Source organism: Oncorhynchus kisutch, linkage group LG11 (genome assembly GCF_002021735.2).
Source record: "Oncorhynchus kisutch isolate 150728-3 linkage group LG11, Okis_V2, whole genome shotgun sequence".
Taxonomy (NCBI): Eukaryota; Metazoa; Chordata; class Actinopteri; order Salmoniformes; family Salmonidae; genus Oncorhynchus; species Oncorhynchus kisutch.
This window is the reverse complement of record NC_034184.2, coordinates 65,899,486-65,917,075: the sequence shown is the minus strand read 5'-3', so window position 1 is coordinate 65,917,075 and position 17,590 is coordinate 65,899,486. Positions and strand designations below refer to the sequence as shown.

The following is a 17,590-nucleotide window of genomic DNA, read 5'->3' as shown; positions in this document are numbered from 1 at the left end:
CCATGTGGGAAAGGGCAGTGTGGTGCTATTGAGATTGCGTCATCTGTGGATCTGTTGAGGCGGTATGCAAATTGGAGTGGGTCTAAGGTATCCGGAAGGATGCTGTAGACGTGAGCCATGACCAGCCTTTCAAAGCACTTCATGGCTACCGACGTGAGTGCTACGGTGTGGTAATCATTTAGGCAGGTTACCTTCGCTTCCTTGGGCACAGGGACTATGGTGGTCTGCTTGAAGGATGTAGGTATCACAGACTCAGTCAGGGAGAGGTTGAAAATGTCAGTGAAGTCACTTGCCAGTTGGTCCATGCATGCTTTTTTTTGACCCCACTTTTTCTACCCAATTTCGTGGTATTCAATTGTTAGTAGTTACTGTCTTGTCTCATCGCTACAACTCCTGCATGGACTCAGGATGAGGCAAAGGTCGAGAGCCATGCGTCCTCCGAAACACAACCCAACCCAACCAAGCCGCACTGCTTCTTAACATAGCGCGCATCCACAACTCGGAAGCCAGCCGCACCAATGTGTCGGAGGAACCACCATACACCTAGCAACCTGGTCAGCGTGCACTGCGCACGGCCCGCCACAGGAGTCGTTAGTGCGCGATGAGACAAGGATATCCCTGCCGGCCAAACCCTCCCTAACCCGGACGACACTAGGCCAATTGTGCGCCGCCCCATGGGCCTCCCGGTTGCGGCTGGCTGCAACAGAGCCTGGGCTCGAACCCAGAGTCTCTGGTGGCACAGCTAGCGATGCAGTGCCTTAGACCACTGCGCCACTCGGTAGGCCCGTCTGCACATGCTTTGAGTATACATCCTGGTAATCCATCTGGCCCCGTGTCTTTGTGAAGGTTAATCTGTTTATTTAACCTGTTGCGACGAGCAATCCCGTATCCGGGAGCGTAATTATAGCCTCAAGCTCATTACCATAACGCAACGTTAACTATTCATGAAAATCGCAAATGAAATTAAATAAATATATTGGCTCACAAGCTTAGCCTTTTGTTAACAACACTGTCATCTCAGATTTTCAAAAAATGCTTTTCAACCATAGCTACACAAGCATTTGAGTAAGAGTATTGATAGCTAGCATAGCATTAAGCCTAGCATTCAGCAGGCAACATTTTCACAAAAACAAGAAAAGCATTCAAATAAAATAATTTACCTTTGAAGAACTTTGGATGTTTTCAATGAGGAGACTCTCAGTTAGATAGCAAATGTTCAGTTTTTCCAAAAATATTATTTGTGTAGGAGAAATCGCTCCGTTTTGTTCATCACGTTTGGCTAAGAAAAAAAAACGAAAATTCACTCATTACAACGCAAACTTTTTTCCAAATTAACTCCATAATATCGACAGAAACATGGCAAACGTTGTTTAGAATCAATCCTCAAGGTGTTTTTCACATATCTATTCGATGATAAGTCACTCGTGGCAGTTTGGTTTCTCCTCTGTTCAAAATGGAAAAATGCACGCACCTGGAGATTACGCAATAGTTTCGACGGAGGACACTGAGAGGACACCTGGTAAATGTAGTCTCTTATGGTCAATTTTCCAATGATATGCCTACAAATACGTCACAATGCTGCAAACACCTTGGGGAAAAGACAGAAAGTGTAGGCTCATTCCTTGCGCATTCACAGCCATATAAGGAGACATTGGAACACAGCGCCTCAAAAATCTGGCTCACTTCCTGTATGAAATGTAATCTTGGTTTCGCCTGTAGCATTAGTTCTGTGGCACTCACAGACAATATCTTTGCAGTTTTGGAAACGTCAGAGTGTTTTCTTTCCAAAGTTGTCAATTATATGCATAGTCGAGCATCTTTACGTGACAAAATATCTTGTTTAAAACGGGAACGTTTTTCATCCAAAAATGAAATACTGCCCCCAGAGGTTCAAGAGGTTAAAGGTCTTGCTCACATCAGCTACCGAAAGCGTTATCACACAGTCATCCAGAAGAGCTGGTGCTCTCGTGCATGCTTCAGTGTTGCTTGCCTCGAAGCGAGCGTAAAAGGCATTTAGCTCGTGTGGTAGGCTCACGTCACTGGACAGATCATGTCTGGGTTACCCTTTGTAGTCTGTAATAGTTCTCAAGCCCTGCCACATCCAACGGGTTTCAGAGCCGATGTAGTAGGATTCAATCTTAATCCTGTTTGACGCTTTGCTTGTTTGATGGTTCGTCTGAGGTCATAGGGGGATTTCTTATAGGTGTCCAGATTAGTGTCCCGCTCTTTAAAGCAGCAGCTCTAGCTTTTAGCTCAATGCGGATGTTGCCTATAATCCATGGCTTCTGGTTGGAATATGTACATGCAGTCACTATGGGGACGACCTTGTTGATGCACTTATTGATGAAGCCGATGACTGAGGTGGTATACTTCTCAATGCCATTTGATGAATCCTGGAATGTATTCCACTCAGTGCTGGCAAAACAGTCCTGTAGCGTAGCATCCACGTCATCTGACCACGTCCGTATTGAGCGAGTCACTGTTACGTCCTGCTTGTAAGTAGGAATCAGGAGGATAGAATTATGACCAGATTTGCCAAATGAAGGGCGGGGGAGAGCTTTGCATGCATCTCGGTGTGTGGAGTAAAGGTGGTCTGGAGTTTTTTTCCCTCTGGTTAAACATGTGACATGCTGGTAAAAATTTGGTAAAACTGATTTAAGTTTGCCTGCATTAAAGTCCCCGGCCACTAGGAGCGCCGCTTCTGGGTGAGCATTTTCTTGTTTGCCTATGGCCTTATAGAGTTGGTGAAGTGCAGTCTTAGTGCCACCATCGGTCTGTGGTGGTAAATAGACGGATACGAACAATTTAGATGAGAACTCTTTTGGTAGATAGTGTAGCCTACAGCTTATCATAAGGTACTCTACCTCAGGCGAGCAATACCTTGAGACTTCTTTAATATCAGACATTGCGCACCAGCTGTTATTGACAAGAAGACACACACCCCCACCCTTCGTCTTACCAGACGTAGCTTCTCTGTTCTGCCGGTGCATTGAAAATCCCTCCAGCTCTATATTATCTGTCGTCTTTCAGCCATGACTCAGTAAAACATAAGATATTACAGTTCTTAATGTCCCTTGGTGAATAATCATAATCGTAGGTCATCAATTTTGTTTTCCAATGATTGCATGTTAGCAAGTAGAATTGATGGCAGTGGGAGTTTACTCGCTCGGTCAATATTCAGCAGATTTTTTTACCATGGGTATCAACTACATGCCAACATAGATGGAATCGCAGGAAATTAGCTTAAAAAGTGCAAGATTTTCTCTCAGTTGCATGTGAAAAAATGTATAATTGTTGGAAATTAGCTTTAAAGCTGAAACAATTTCTCTCATCTCCATTGATACATTTGTAGAATTGCAGGAAATTGGCTTAAAAATTCAGAAATGTTTCTACACCGCCAAGATGGAGGCTTCAAACATGATCTCTCAAATCCAGCCCTGTCATGCCCCTTTTTAAAAATATTTTTAGTTTACCCCCTTTTCTCCCCAATTTCGTGATTGCGATCTTGTCTCATCGCTGCAAGTCCCCAACGGGCTCGGGAGAGGCAAAGGTTGAGTCATGCGTCCTCAGAAACATGACCAAACCCCAGGCTGCAGTGACGCCGCAACACTGCAATGCAGTGCCTTAGACTGCTGCTTCACTCGGGAGGCCCCTAAGCCCCTATTTGATCCAGAAAGAAACACTGTCATCTCATCAATAGGGAGGAAACAGTCCAATGTATCAAATAGATGACCAAGTAACAATCATTAATACTATTATACTTTCTCTTAGACTGTTCTATCTTAAAGCATTTTGCCCATTAACCATTTCTTAAGGTTTGCCTTAAAACTCCCTAGCATAAGGGTGAATTTGAGTTGGTTGGTGCACCATTCCATTCCTCAGCACAAGTGTTAAGGAAATAGCTTTTTCCAGCCATGCTCCTTAAAATAACCAGATAGATAACTCGGAGATGTCGGTGCCCCAAATGCGGTAGTCCGGCCTGGCTTCCCAATGACCTTCAGAGTAATGAGTTCACCTGTAGTGTTGGTCCAGATCATATCCAACGTCTTACTTGCATGTAGCAATTATTAACAAAGTTAAAATCAGAATTCACACCAGTTCTCTTATCTAAAATTGCACTTCCTTTGTGTCCTAGGGTACTTTCCCACCTTCTGAAGGAAGCAATGTAAGGGTGAAAGTTCTAAATCTTTTAGAAATGTAGGCAATGATTAACCTAAGGTGTTATGAAGACGACTGAAAGAAAAACTATAAAAAGTTCAACTGAGACATTGATTTTATTGCCAAATGAAGATTCAAGACTCATGAGGTAGGTGCATGTTAAAGTAAGTTCACTGATCTGAATAGTACTATTTTAATACAATTGGAAGGCAATGTTTTTTAAATTTTATTGCAAGAACATCAGCTATTTTTTGGTTGATCGCATAGTCAATAACATTTTCCTGAAGATCATGAACTCATGCCAGTTCGCTCTTTGCATTTTCTGACAGGTGTAAAGATGGGAGATGCTGAGGCCGACATTGCTGTAGTCGGTATTGGCTGCAATTTCCCAGGAGGTAAAACTTTACATTTATGCATAAAAAAGGGGTTCTGAAAAAATATCCTAATAATCTTGATGTGTTAAATCAGGACATGCAATGTGATGCAGTCACCCTAGCTCACATTTGGCATCGTCTGATTACTTAAAGTGGTTCCCTCTATTTCAATAGAGATTGATTTGACAAAAACAGGCAAAAATCTATTAATTTGAGACATCAAAGTGATAGTATGTAATTAAAATGTGTTAATGATTTGTTTTACTGTTTTGGTGTGCATGTTTACAACCAGCGGAGGGTAAAAGTAAGTAAACGCAGTTTACCCACCTTTATTAATTGCATAACACTTTACAGATGTAGGATCTTAATTTGAGACAGTTTGCTACAGCAGGAAAATAATCCTGCAGCAACAGGAAATGTGAATGATTATGTGGATTATAATATTTGAAATATCCAATAAATGTCGTTCCACTTCATGATTGTGTCCCACTTGTTGTTGATTCTTCACAAAAAAATACAGTTTTATATCTTTATGTTTGAAGCCTGAAATGTGGCAAAAGGTTGCAAAGTTCAAGGGGGCCAAATACTTTCGCAAGGCACTGTATATCTGAAATTAATTTAATCTAAATTCTGTCCAAAATGTAAAGATTCCTTTTTTTGCACATAAGAGAAACAAAAACACCATACAATAGAAAATGAGGTTGGGTGAAGCATTGTGCAGGGAGATGAGAGGGTTTGTGGGAGGGTCTTAACCCGTACCAAATATACAAGACACAACATGGGGGCAAAACGGGGGAAAAGTGAATGCTGGGAATCTCTTGACTTTGGAACACTAACTTGTGCCAGCTGTCCACCGGCTGCATCACTGGTGCAATAGTAATTATAACGTGAAATATGAAATAACTATCATGATATTTACTTTCCAACTTTGAATTAAACATTTATGTGTACAGTGAAATGTCTTTCTTGTAAGCTTCAAACTCAACAACGCAGTAATCAATATCAATGTAGCACTAAAAATAACATAAGGTAGAACGAAAACACACGAGAAATAAAAAATAAGAAATAGGTAGAACATGAGAAAGTAAGAAGCCTTATACAGGGGCAGTTCCAATACCATACTTACAATGTGCAGGCATACTGGAGTGATAGAGGTAGATATAGTGTTTTCAGAAAATATTCACACCCCTTGACTTTTTCCACATGTTGTTGTGTTACAGCCTGACTTTAAAATGGATTAAATGTTTTGTCACTGGTCTACAAACAATACCCCATAATGTCAAAGTGGAATTATGTTTTTCAAAATGTTAACTAATTAAAAATGAAAAGATGAAATGCCTTGAGACAATAAGTATTTTTGTTATGGCAAGCCTAAATAAGTTCATGGGTAAAAATGTGATTAATAAGTCACTTAAGTTGCAGTGTTTAACCTGATTTGTGAATGACTACCTCATATCTGTACCCCTCACATAAGGTCCCTCAGTCAAGCAGTGAATTAAAAAAAAAGATTAAACCACAAAGACCAGGGAAGTTTTCCAATGCCTTGCAAAGAAGGGCACAAAGAAGGACAATGTAAAGATTCCTATTTTTGCACATAAGAGAAAAACAAACACCATACAATAGAAAATGAGGTCGGGTGAAGATGTGGTAGATGTGTTAAAAAAATGTTTTTTTAAAAGCAGACATTGAATATCCCTTTGAGCATGGTGGTTATTCATTGCACTTTGGATGGTGTATCAATACACACAGTCGCTACAAAGATATAGGCATCCGTCCGAACTCAGTTGCGGGACAGGAAGGAAACCGCTCAGGGATTTCACCATGAGGCTAATGGTGACTTTCAAACATTTACAGAGATAAATGGATGTGATAGGAGAAAACTGAGGATGGATCAACAACATTGTAGTTACTCCACAATAGTAACCTAATTGACAGAGTAAAAAGAAGGACGCCTGTACAGAATACAAATATTCTTAAACATGCATCCTGTTTGCAACAAGGCACTAAAGTAATACTGCAAACAACGTGGCTAAGCAATTCACTCTTTGTCCTGAGTACAAAGTGTCGTGTTTGGTGCAAATCCAATACAACACATTACTGAGTACTATCCATATTTTCATACATAGCAGTGGCTGAATCATGTTATGGGTTTGTTTGAAATTGTTAAAGACTGGGGAGTTTTTCAGGATAGAAAATAAATGAAATGGAGCTAAACACAGGCAGAATCCTAGAGGAAAACCTAGTTCAGTTTGCTTTCCACCAGACACTGGGAGATTAATTCACCTTCCAGTAGGACAATAACCTAAAGCACATGGCCAAATCTACACCGGAGTTGCTTACCAAGAAGACAGTGAATGTCCGGAAGTGGCAGAGTTACAGTTTTGACAAAAATCTACTTGAAAATCTATGGCAAAACCTGCAAATGGTTTTCTAGCTATGATCAACAACCAATTTGACAGAGTTTGAATAATTTTTAAAAGACTAATGGACAAATATTGCACAATCCAGGTGTGGAAAGCTCTTAGAGACTCACCCAGAAAGACTCATATCTATAATCACTGCCAAAGGTGTTTCTACAAAGTAATGACTCTAGGGATCATCATCGTCGGTAATCAGGCCTTGAAGCAAACTTGATGATGGTGTTGCAGTCATGCGTGGCCACCTAGTCCTTGGTGAACAGGGAGTACAGGAGGGGACTAATCACACACCCCTGTGGGGCCCAGTGTTGAGGGTCAGCGGAGGTGATGTTGCCTACCCTCACCACCTGGGGTTGGCCGATTACAAAGTCCAGGATCCAGTTGCAGAAGGTGTTGTTCAGTCCTAGGGGCCTAAGTTAGGTGACGAGCTTGGAGGGGACAATAGTGTTGAACCCTAAACTGTAGTAACTGAACAGCATTCTCACATAGGTATTCCTTTTATCTACGTGGGTGAAGGCAGTGTGGAGTGCAATTGAGAATGCATCGTCTATCTGTTGGGGTGGTATGCAAATTGGAATGGGTCTAGGATGATGTAGTTGATGTGTGTCATAACCAGCCTTTCAAAGCACTTCATTATTACGGATGTGAGTTTTACCGGGTGGTAGTCATTGTGGCATTAAGCCTTAGAGATCTTGGAAACATGAATGATGGTAGTAATTTTACAGACTGGGAGAGGTTGAAAATGACCATGAATATGCCAGCCAGCTGATCTGCGCATGCTCTGAGAACATGCCCTGGAATATCGTCTGGATCCCTCACGCATGATACAGTGTTTTTATTGTTGAAGCCAGCATAAAATGCATTGAGTTCATCTGAAAGAGAGGCATCAGTGAGCAGATCAGGGCTGAGTTTTTTTTTGTAATCCGTAATGGACTGTAGCCCCTGTCACATGTGGCGGGAGTCAGAGCCTGTGTAGTATGATTCCACTTCAGTCCTATATTGTCCTTTTGCTCGTTTGATGACTCTGCAAAGGTCGTAGCAGGACATCTTGTACTTGTTCCTGTCTTCAGCCGTAGCATCAGGGTTGTATGCGATAGCTCTGTGTCCGGTAGCCGTGTCATTTAGTTTAGCGCAAACCTTGGTGTTAATCCAGGGCTTTTGATTGGGGAAGCGGTTAGCTCGTCGATGTTATCGGCGGAGTCTCTGAACATATTCCAATCAGCGCTAGCCAAGCAGTCCTGTTGCATAATCTCTGATTCTGATGGCCATTTCTCATAGGAGCAAGTCACATAAAATGACTTGTTGTTTGAGCTTCTGCTTGTAAACAGGTAGCAGAAGTACGGAGTAATGATCTTATTTGCCAAATGGTGGACAAGGGAGGGCCTTATATGCTTGCTTGTGGGTAGAGTAACAGTGGTCTAGGACTTTATCGGCCCTAGTGGCAAAGGAGAGGTGTGGATGGAAGTTGGGCATCACATGTCTTAATGATACGGAATAAAAATGGAAGAAATGCAGCCTTCGGATGGAAGTTTTCCCGCTTGTTTTAGCCTCGTACAGTTCGCTAAGTGCCAGCTTGTTGTATTTGTTGTCCTGAGGTGGAATGTATACAAAAGTCACGATAACAGCTGAGAACTCCATAATTGCTGCAGTGGCACGGCACTGCAGCTGACTCAATGCTTCCAGCGCCTCAGGGTATTTATGTGTATCTCGGGGTTTGGGTTGTGTTATGTTAGCATAAAGACACATTTCCATTCTCTGTAAATTCATAGACAATAAAATACATCTTATCTTATATGCTTACTAAGGGACCTTGACTTAATACATCTTTGGTTAGGAAATTATATTATCAGAAGTAGGTAGCAGTGGCTAGTCCCAAATATGTTAGCAATCTGTCACCAGAGACTTAAATCAAACTAACTTTACATTTCCAATAATTTTCGCAGGTTCAATCTGTTTGATCACAAGTTCTTTGGCATCACTGAAACAGAAGTGGAACAAATGGATCCCCAGCAAAAATACCTTCTTCAGTGTACATACAGGGCTCTAGAAAATGCTGGGATACCAATGGAGAAGGCCAGTAGGATCAGGACAGGGGTGTTTTTGGGTGAACAATATTCTGTTCTCTTATACAACTGGCATTTAGTCATTTTAAAAGTAAATCACACTCTTATAGGAAAGGGTTCCAAAAGGTTTCTTTGGCTGTCCCCACCCTTTTTAACTTCGGCGGAAGTCGTGACAAATAATCCTTTTAGGTTCTAGCATATTTAGTTTTATAAGAGTGTAGTTACAATAATTGTAATGTTTAGTATTGCTACTATGAACCACGGTCATTATATGCTCAATAATAACATTTGGAAGTAATATGTAAATCATTAATTATCATGGCAACTATAGTAATAGTAATTACACCAACACTACCGTTCAAAAGCTTGGGGTCACTTAGAAATGTCCTTGTTTTTGAAAGAAAAGCACATTTTTTGTCCATTAAAATAGCATCAAATTGATTAGAAATACAGTGTAGACATTGTTAATGTTGTAAATGACTATTGTAGCTGGAAACGGCAGATTTTTTATGGAATATCTACATAGTCGTAAATGCTCAGATGTGCCCCAGTGCACAACTGAGCCAGAGGACAAGTACATTACAGTGTCTAGTTTGAGAAACAGACACCTCACAAGTCCTCAACTGGCAGCTTCATTAAATAGTACCCGCAAAACACCCGTCTCAATGTCAGCAGTGAAGAGGTGACTCCGTGATGCTGGCCTTGTAGGCAGAGTCTAGTGTCTGTGTTCTTTTGCCCACCTTAATCTTTAATTTTTATTGGCCAGTCTTAGATATGGCTTTTTCTTTGCAACTCTGCCTAGAAGGCCAGCATCCCGGAGTCGCCTCTTCACTGTTGATGTTGAGACGGTTGTTTTGCGGATACTATTTAATGAAGCTGCCAGTTGAGGACTTGTGAGGCGTCTGTTTCTCAAACTAGACACTCCAATGTACTTGTCCTCTTACTCAGTTGGGCACCGGTGTCTCCCACTCCTCTTTCTATTCTGGTTGGAGCCAGTTGGCGCTGTTCTGTGAAGAGAGTAGTACACAGCGTTGTACTAGATCTTCAGTTTCTTGGCAATTTCTCGCATGGAATAGCCTTCATTTCTCAGAACAAGAATAGACTGACGAGTTTCAGAAGAAAGTACTTTGTTTCTGGCCATTTTGAGCCTGTAATCGAACGCACAAACGCTGATTCTCCAGATACTCAACTAGTCTAAAGAAGGACCGTTTTATTACTTCTTTAACCAGATCAACAGTTTTCAGGTAACATAATTGCATAATGATCAATTAGCCTTTTAAAATGATAAGCTTGGATTAGCTAACACAACGTGCCATTGGAACACAGGAGTGATGGTTGCTGATAATGGGCCTCTGTACGCCTATGTAGATATTTCATAAAATATCAGCCGTTTCCAGCTACAATAGTAATTTACAATATTAACAATGTCGACGCTGTATTTCTGATCAATTTGATGTTATTTTAATGGACAGAAAATGTGATTTTCTTTCAAAAACAAGGACATTTCTAAGTGACCCCAAACTTTTCAAAGTTTGTGTGTATTTTCATACTTTTAAGACAAAATAATAATAGTTTTTTAAAACTGATTGTTGTACACAACAAAAAAAACATGCAAACACCAAAGGTCAACACTGCATTATGTGACATGCACAAGTATTAACATACCACAGATAATTGTATGTTTCCATGTAGAAAAATATTCAAATGTAATGTTATTCTTTTCAACAAACTGTAACAAAGCATGTCTATTTTCATTGAAGGGCTAATGAACAGAGATTATGAACAATCTGCCGGAAGTGTCAACCCAAATATAATCAACCACTGCACCGGCACTGGACTAGCTATGAGTTTAGCCTCCAACCGAGTCTCCTATGTCTTTAACTTCACTCGACCCTCAATGTCCATTGACAGTGCCTGCTCTTCATCCCTTGTTGCACTTCATTTTGCTTGTCAAGCCATAAGACAAGGTTGGTAAGGTGTCATATTTACATTGCACGTGCATGGAACCTTTTGTCAATAAAATTATACCTGACATAATTCAACACTAAAAGAACATGGTCGGTATCTCATTACAAATTATAAACCGGGGAGTTTGGGTCCTAGATGCGCTGATTGTCTGAAACAGCATTTCAGCCGTGCGTAAATCAGACAATATACCACGGGTATGACTCAAAAATAATTATTTACTGTTCTTTTTATGTTAGTAACCAGTTTATAGCAATAAGCCACTTTGGATTTTTTTTTTTATATATGGCCAATATACCACGGCTAAGGGCTATATTCAGGCACTCTGCGTTGCATCGTGCTTTAGAACAGCCCTTAGCCGTGCTATATTGGCCATATACCACATCCCCTCGTGCCTTATTGCTTAAATATACCATAACCTCTTGGGCCTTGTTGCTTAAATATAATCTGGGGTATTTTATATGCTTTAATTTATCAGGTGATTGCGAGATGGCCCTTTGTGGTGGTGTCAGCTGTATCATACAACCACGAGTCTTTGTCGCTCTCAGCAAAGCAAAGATGATTTCCCCTGAAGGCACAAGCAAACCTTTCTCCAGCAGAGCGGATGGCTATGGCAGAGGAGTGGGTTGCGGGGTTATTCTGCTGAAGCCACTGAAACAAGTAAATATCTTATGTTTAACTGTCACAAAATCGCTGTCAATGTTTCTGACAGGCTACACGTGATATTTTACACTGATTATGTATTAATTACCCAGGCTCTCAAAGAAAATGACCATGTATGGGCATCATAAGAAAAACTGCTGTAAACCAAGATGGCCGCACAGTCACTCCAATCACCAAGCCATCCATGGTCCAGCAAGAGGAGCTGCTCCGCAGAATCTATTCACAGTCTGACCTGTCCACTGTCCAGTACACAGAGGCTCATGGGACTGGAACTCCAGTGGGGGATCCCATAGAAGCAAGCAGCATCTCCAAAGTCATTGCCAAAGCCAGACCTCCAGGTTCAGAAACACTCCGCATCGGCTCTGTGAAAGGCAACATTGGACACAGAATCTGCAGCTGGAGTGGCAGGTCTAATCAAGGTACTACTAATGATGAAGCATGAAACCATTGTCCCTTCACTGTTCTACTCTGAGAACAGTGACAGTATAGATGCTAAAGCCTTAAATGTAAAGGTTCCCACTAAAGCAGAAAAGTGGGGAGATTCTGTTGAAAGGGTTGCAGGGATAAATAACTTTGGTTTTGGAGGAACAAATGCACATGTTATTGTCAAGCAACACAAGCAGTCACAGGTTTCTAGAAAGAGTGGTAGAAAATCACACAAGTATTTTGTCCTCTCTGCGAGTTCTGAAAAGTCTATCAGTATGATGATGGAGGACAGATTCAACAGATAGACAAAGACAACAAAGTTGATTTAGAAGCTCTTGCATACACATCTGCTTGCAGGAGAAGTCACTTAAAACACAAATACAAGAAGGCTTTCAGAACTTCCTCTCTGGTTGATCTAAAAGATCAACTCAAGTCTGCCCTGAGTAAAACTCCCTACCCCTCATACTCAGATCCAAGGTTAGTATTTGTCTTTTGTGGTAATGGTGTGACCTACCAAGGTATGTGCAAGGAGCTCCTGAAAGATGAGCCTGTGTTGAGAGTGAATCTGAGAGTAAGGACTTTTCAAAACCAGATGTTGTCCAGCCCCTCCTCTTTGCCATTCAGGTTGGCATTGCCACTCTCTTCAAGCACTGGGGCATCAAACCAGATGCAATTCTTGGTCACTCTGTTGGAGAGGTTGCTGCTGCCCACTGCTCTGGTCTGCTGTCCCTTGAGGATGCAGTGAAGGTGATTTACTTCCGCAGTACTCTGCAGAGTAAGGTCACAGGAGGGAAAATGCTTGTGGTCAGTAACATGGCCGTGTCAGAGGTCTTGAACCTCCTTCCCTCCTACTTAAATAAGGTTTGCCTGGCTGCCTCCAACAGCCCACAGTCCTGCACCCTTGCAGGTGATGCTGATGCTATAGACAGTCTCCATCAAAAGCTAAGCAGTTCAGTCAAGAGTAAGAATCTGTTCCTCCATGTTCTGGATGTCCCTGCTGCATACCACAGCCAGATGATGGATCCCATCCTCTCTCAAATAGAGGAGAGTATTGGTTCTTTACAGGTGAATCATGTTGAGACAGAATTGTTCTCCACAGTGACAGGGAAGGAGGTAGAGCAGCCAGACTTCAGCACAGGCAAATACTGGGCCAGGAACATTCGAGAGCCTGTTTCATTTGAACAGACAGTGAGATCAGCAACCAAAGACAAAAAGAATGTGGTCTTTGTAGAGATAGGCCCTAGAAGGGCTCTACAAAGGAACATCCAGGAGACTCTGGGAAATGACACCATAGTTATGTCCTCAGTGAAGCCAGAAAAAGATCATGAGACAATGCTGACCACTGTATCCAAACTGTTTGAGTCTGGGGTTCAGATCGACTGGGATCAATTCTACAGAGACTGTGAGGCATTACCAACACATTTCCCTGTGTATCAGTTTGATTCCACTCAGAGAGATGTTATCATTCCTGCATCAAAAATAAATACAGCAGGTACTCATCCTGTGCTAACTCAGACAGGAAGTGAGGGCAATAGCTTTAGCTGTGATCTGTTTTCTGACTCAGTATCTTACTTGCATGAGCATAAACACAATGGTGTTGCCATTGTCCCTGGTGCTTTCTATACTGAGTTGGGTTTGTCTGCTTTCATGTTAAGTGCCAAACCAAAAGTGCCACTCAACACACTGCAAATCAGCATCAGCTTTCAAAGTCCATTTGTTTTCACCAAAAATGCACCAGAGATGAAAGTGCAACTTGAACCAGCAGAAGATGAGACGCATATTAAGATACATTCTTCCTCTTCAACCTATGCATCAGGCACAATAGTGTGCAAGCAAGAAAGACTAGTCGAAGAGCAGAACATTTCGCTAAGCTCTATCTACAAAAGGTGCAAGTCAGTGGTGAGCTCGGAGGAGTTTTACAACATAGGTCATGGCGGGTTTCAGTACGGCACTGTTTTCCAGAACAAGGGTGATGTACACTATGGTGAAGAGCTTAAGGAGGCTTTTTCAGTTGTCACAGTTCCAGAGGAATTGCTGTCTCAGTTGCATGACTACTGTATTCACCCTGTAGTTCTAGACTTCCTGATGCAACTCGCTCCTGTTACAGTAGCACACGGATTCTCTTCCAGGCCTGGGTTTCCTGCCAAAATAGGCAGCTTGACAGTCTTTGAACCTCTGCAACCGGAAATGATTGTTTATGTGAGAGCAATTGATGTAGGAGTTGATCACTTTGAAGTATGTGGTTGCTTCACAGACAAAGAGGGAAAAATATTGGTTGAGCTTAAGCATGTGATGATCAAGTACCTTGGGAGCCATTCTCGTGTTGTTGAGGAATACTTCTTCCACAATGACTTCAGGGTTGTCTCTGAGGACATCAAGTCCTCTCAGGCACGAAAGGCCTTGGTCTTTTCTGACCAGGTAGGAGTTTCCAAAGCCATGCAGCCACACTTGAGCTCAATGTCTAAATACATTCCCTTTGCACATGCTAAGGAGTTCTTAAACCATGGATTTCCCACACTTCTGGCAAACCTTAATATCTCAGATATCAAGAAAAACTTTGAAGAGGTCTTGTTTATGTGGGGTGAGGAAGAACTCACTTCAGTCAAAACCGAGACTGTTCTGGAGAATATAGTAAACTGCTGTGAGATTTTCCGTCAACTAGTCCTGGAACTAAGGGCGAGTAATTTTCCAAACTCCATCAGAGTAATTACTTACCGATCGGCAGAGAACACAGTAGACCGCATCAGCCCAGGCTTTGCCCTCTCAGGCATGACTAGAGCATGTGCTGCAGAAATGGCAGATCTTTCCTTCCAGCTGATTGACATCAGCTCTGTCTCTACAGAGGACATCAGAGCTCTGTCTGAGGTCTTAAAGTCATACCCTTGCAGCAAATACCAGGAGTTGGTTGTGAAAGATGGGCTGATTTTTACATATGATATTGTGCATACTCCCATGGAAAGCATTGAGAGCTCTGGGGGAAGTATGTCTTCTTCAATGTCCGAGGCATGTATCTTTCAGACGGCTGACCCCTACAGAATGACTAGCTTGTCTGCCATTAGCTGTGAGGTCAAGAAAAAGGACATCCAGCAGAAATCAGTTGAGATTCAGCTCAGTAAGATATCTGTTCATTCCTCAGACTACTTTCCTGTCAGTGTCTCTGATCTGCACTTTGGCAAGACAATTTACTGGAAGAAACACACATCCCAGAACCATCAGCTTTTGGCCCTTGACTTCAGTGGCACTGTCACAGCTTTCGGGAAAGATGTGAGCACACTGAAAGTGGGAGACCATGTTGTCTCATGCTACCCTGTTCTTGCATCCTCTGCGATCATGGTTCCTGACGAAGCATGCTACAAGACAAAGAGGCTCCCATTTCTAAAGGAGGCTCCATGTGTGTCCTACTTTGTGCTGGCATGGGAAATATTGTACAAAGCGTTAACTAGAGTCAAAGAACAGAGAAGGTTGGGGATCATCTCCTCTGTTCCTGATTCTGGTCTGCTCAAGGTTTTAGCCCAAACAGCAAACAAATCAGGATGGAATGTCATTGTAGGGACACAGTGCAATGGGCTGTTTGTAAATGCTGATAAAATGGATGCATTTGTCCTCCTTCCGCCATTTGACGAATCTCTGTTGGCAAAAGCAGGCAATTTCCCTGGTGTTAGACACATTGTCATTGTCTGTGAATCCCAGTCTCAATGCTTGCTGGCACAGAGTGTTTTCCAAAATGTGAAGGATAGTGTTCGAATGCAAACTTTTCAAATGTCCAGCATCATACAAAGGGGATCACTCATTGCCTAGAAGCCACATATTTATCATTGGCTCAAGTCCATGCATTTGGACAGGAAGTAATTTGTTCTAGAACACTCTACCTTTCAAAGGTTGACATCAGGAAGCATCGACTTCTTGCCTGTTGAGGAGTCTGAATCGTATTTTAGCTCAAAGACCGTGCCTGTTGTGGCACTAGGTAAAGATGATTCCAGAGGCACACTGTCCAAAATTCCTTTGTTGCCTAAACCAAATCAGCTTTTCCAAAATAATTCTATGTCACAGATGGCCTCACTGGGCTGGGATTTGAAACTGTGAAATTAATTTCTCAGAAAGGTGGAGAGTACATTGTCATACTCTCCAGAAGTAGCCCCACACCTGACATGCAGCAGGAGATCTGCAATCTGGAGAAGCAATACGGTGCCCATATCAAATGTATGGGATGTGATGTCTCGGTCTCTGAGCATGTGCTCAGAGCGATTGGTCTCATTGGCAAGAAGTTTCCCTCTTGTCCAATCAGAGGAGTGTTCCACAGTGCAGTTGTCCTGCACGATGGCCTGATTGAATCCCTTGACAAGTCTCTGTATGAGAAAGTCCTGAAGCCCAAAGTGAATGGGGCTTTGAATCTACACCATGCCACGAAACACTGCAAATTGGATTACTTTGTGTGCTACTCCTCTGTTGCAGCGTTCATTGGCAATGTCTCACAAACAAACTATGCAGCAGCCAATTCATTCCTGGACATATTCTGTCATTATAGACAGAATATTGGACTAGCTGGGCAATCCATCAACTGGGGGCCTTTGAACCTTGGTCTCTTGTTGAACAAGGATCATTTCCAAAGGTTTCTTGAGGCAAAGGGATTGATGGATGTTACAGAGATTTGCGAAAGTCTGGAACAATGCCTCCAGCTAAACAAACCTCAACAGGCTATATGCAAGTTCAACTTCAAAAACATGAAGTACAATGTCATGTCTCAAAATGCCTCATTGACCATGCGTATGACTGCATTAGTGGAAGAGGCAATGCAAAAAGACAAATTGAAAGAGTCCCGGTCTGGACATAATGCTGCTTCCTCCTCCCCAAGTGGTTATATCAGATCTGTACTCAGTGACACAATCGGTGTTGACAAGAATGAGTTGAATGACAATTCTCCTCTCTCTGCCTTAGGCATTGACTCAATGTTAGCCATGACTTTGCAGAACCTCATCTTTCAGGAGAGGGGTGTGAATGTGCCACTGGTTCAATTGCTGGACCCAAACAGCACACTGTCGACATTGATTTCAAACCTGATGGAAGGGACTGAGGGTGAATCGCAGAATGATGACCAGAAAGAGGGCATGATGGATGACATGTTCACAAGACTATAGAGATTTCAAAAGCTGAATATTGAAAATAAAGATGTAGATATCAGATTTTCCCATTATATTTGCATGTTTGATCAGATAACATTTAGAAACATTACACATATCATGAAAACAATACTAGCACAAGACTGCAATTACCTTTGGCATGACCTGGTCCTCACATAACATTGTAACAAAGGTAAATATGTTGTTAATTATCACTAAATTGAATAATATTTGTTGAAGATGTTATGCAATGTTTTGCTAGTATTACAAAATATATTTTTCTTTCAATTTTAGAATGTGTTTTTTTTAACATTTATAAGTTTGGATCTTGTTGTATTCTTATATTAATCTTAACCAAATGTGCTAATGTGTACTGTATTTCATTGTATTATTGTAAAATGTCAAAT

The 17,590-nt window shown here is 41.8% G+C and overlaps 1 protein-coding gene across 1 annotated transcript; it reads left to right on the top strand.

Moving 5' to 3' along the window:
* Positions 1 to 10,517: 10,517 nt before the first annotated feature.
* Positions 10,518 to 17,568, top strand: LOC109900180 (phthioceranic/hydroxyphthioceranic acid synthase-like). The gene is given in 8 exon segments (XM_031836131.1): positions 10,518 to 10,979; positions 11,456 to 11,637; positions 11,733 to 11,757; positions 11,760 to 12,024; positions 12,026 to 12,354; positions 12,357 to 12,617; positions 12,620 to 16,099; positions 16,102 to 17,568. Coding segments are annotated over 8 exon segments (5,868 nt in total). The 5' UTR covers positions 10,518 to 10,753; the 3' UTR covers positions 17,202 to 17,568.
* Positions 17,569 to 17,590: the final 22 nt, after the last annotated feature.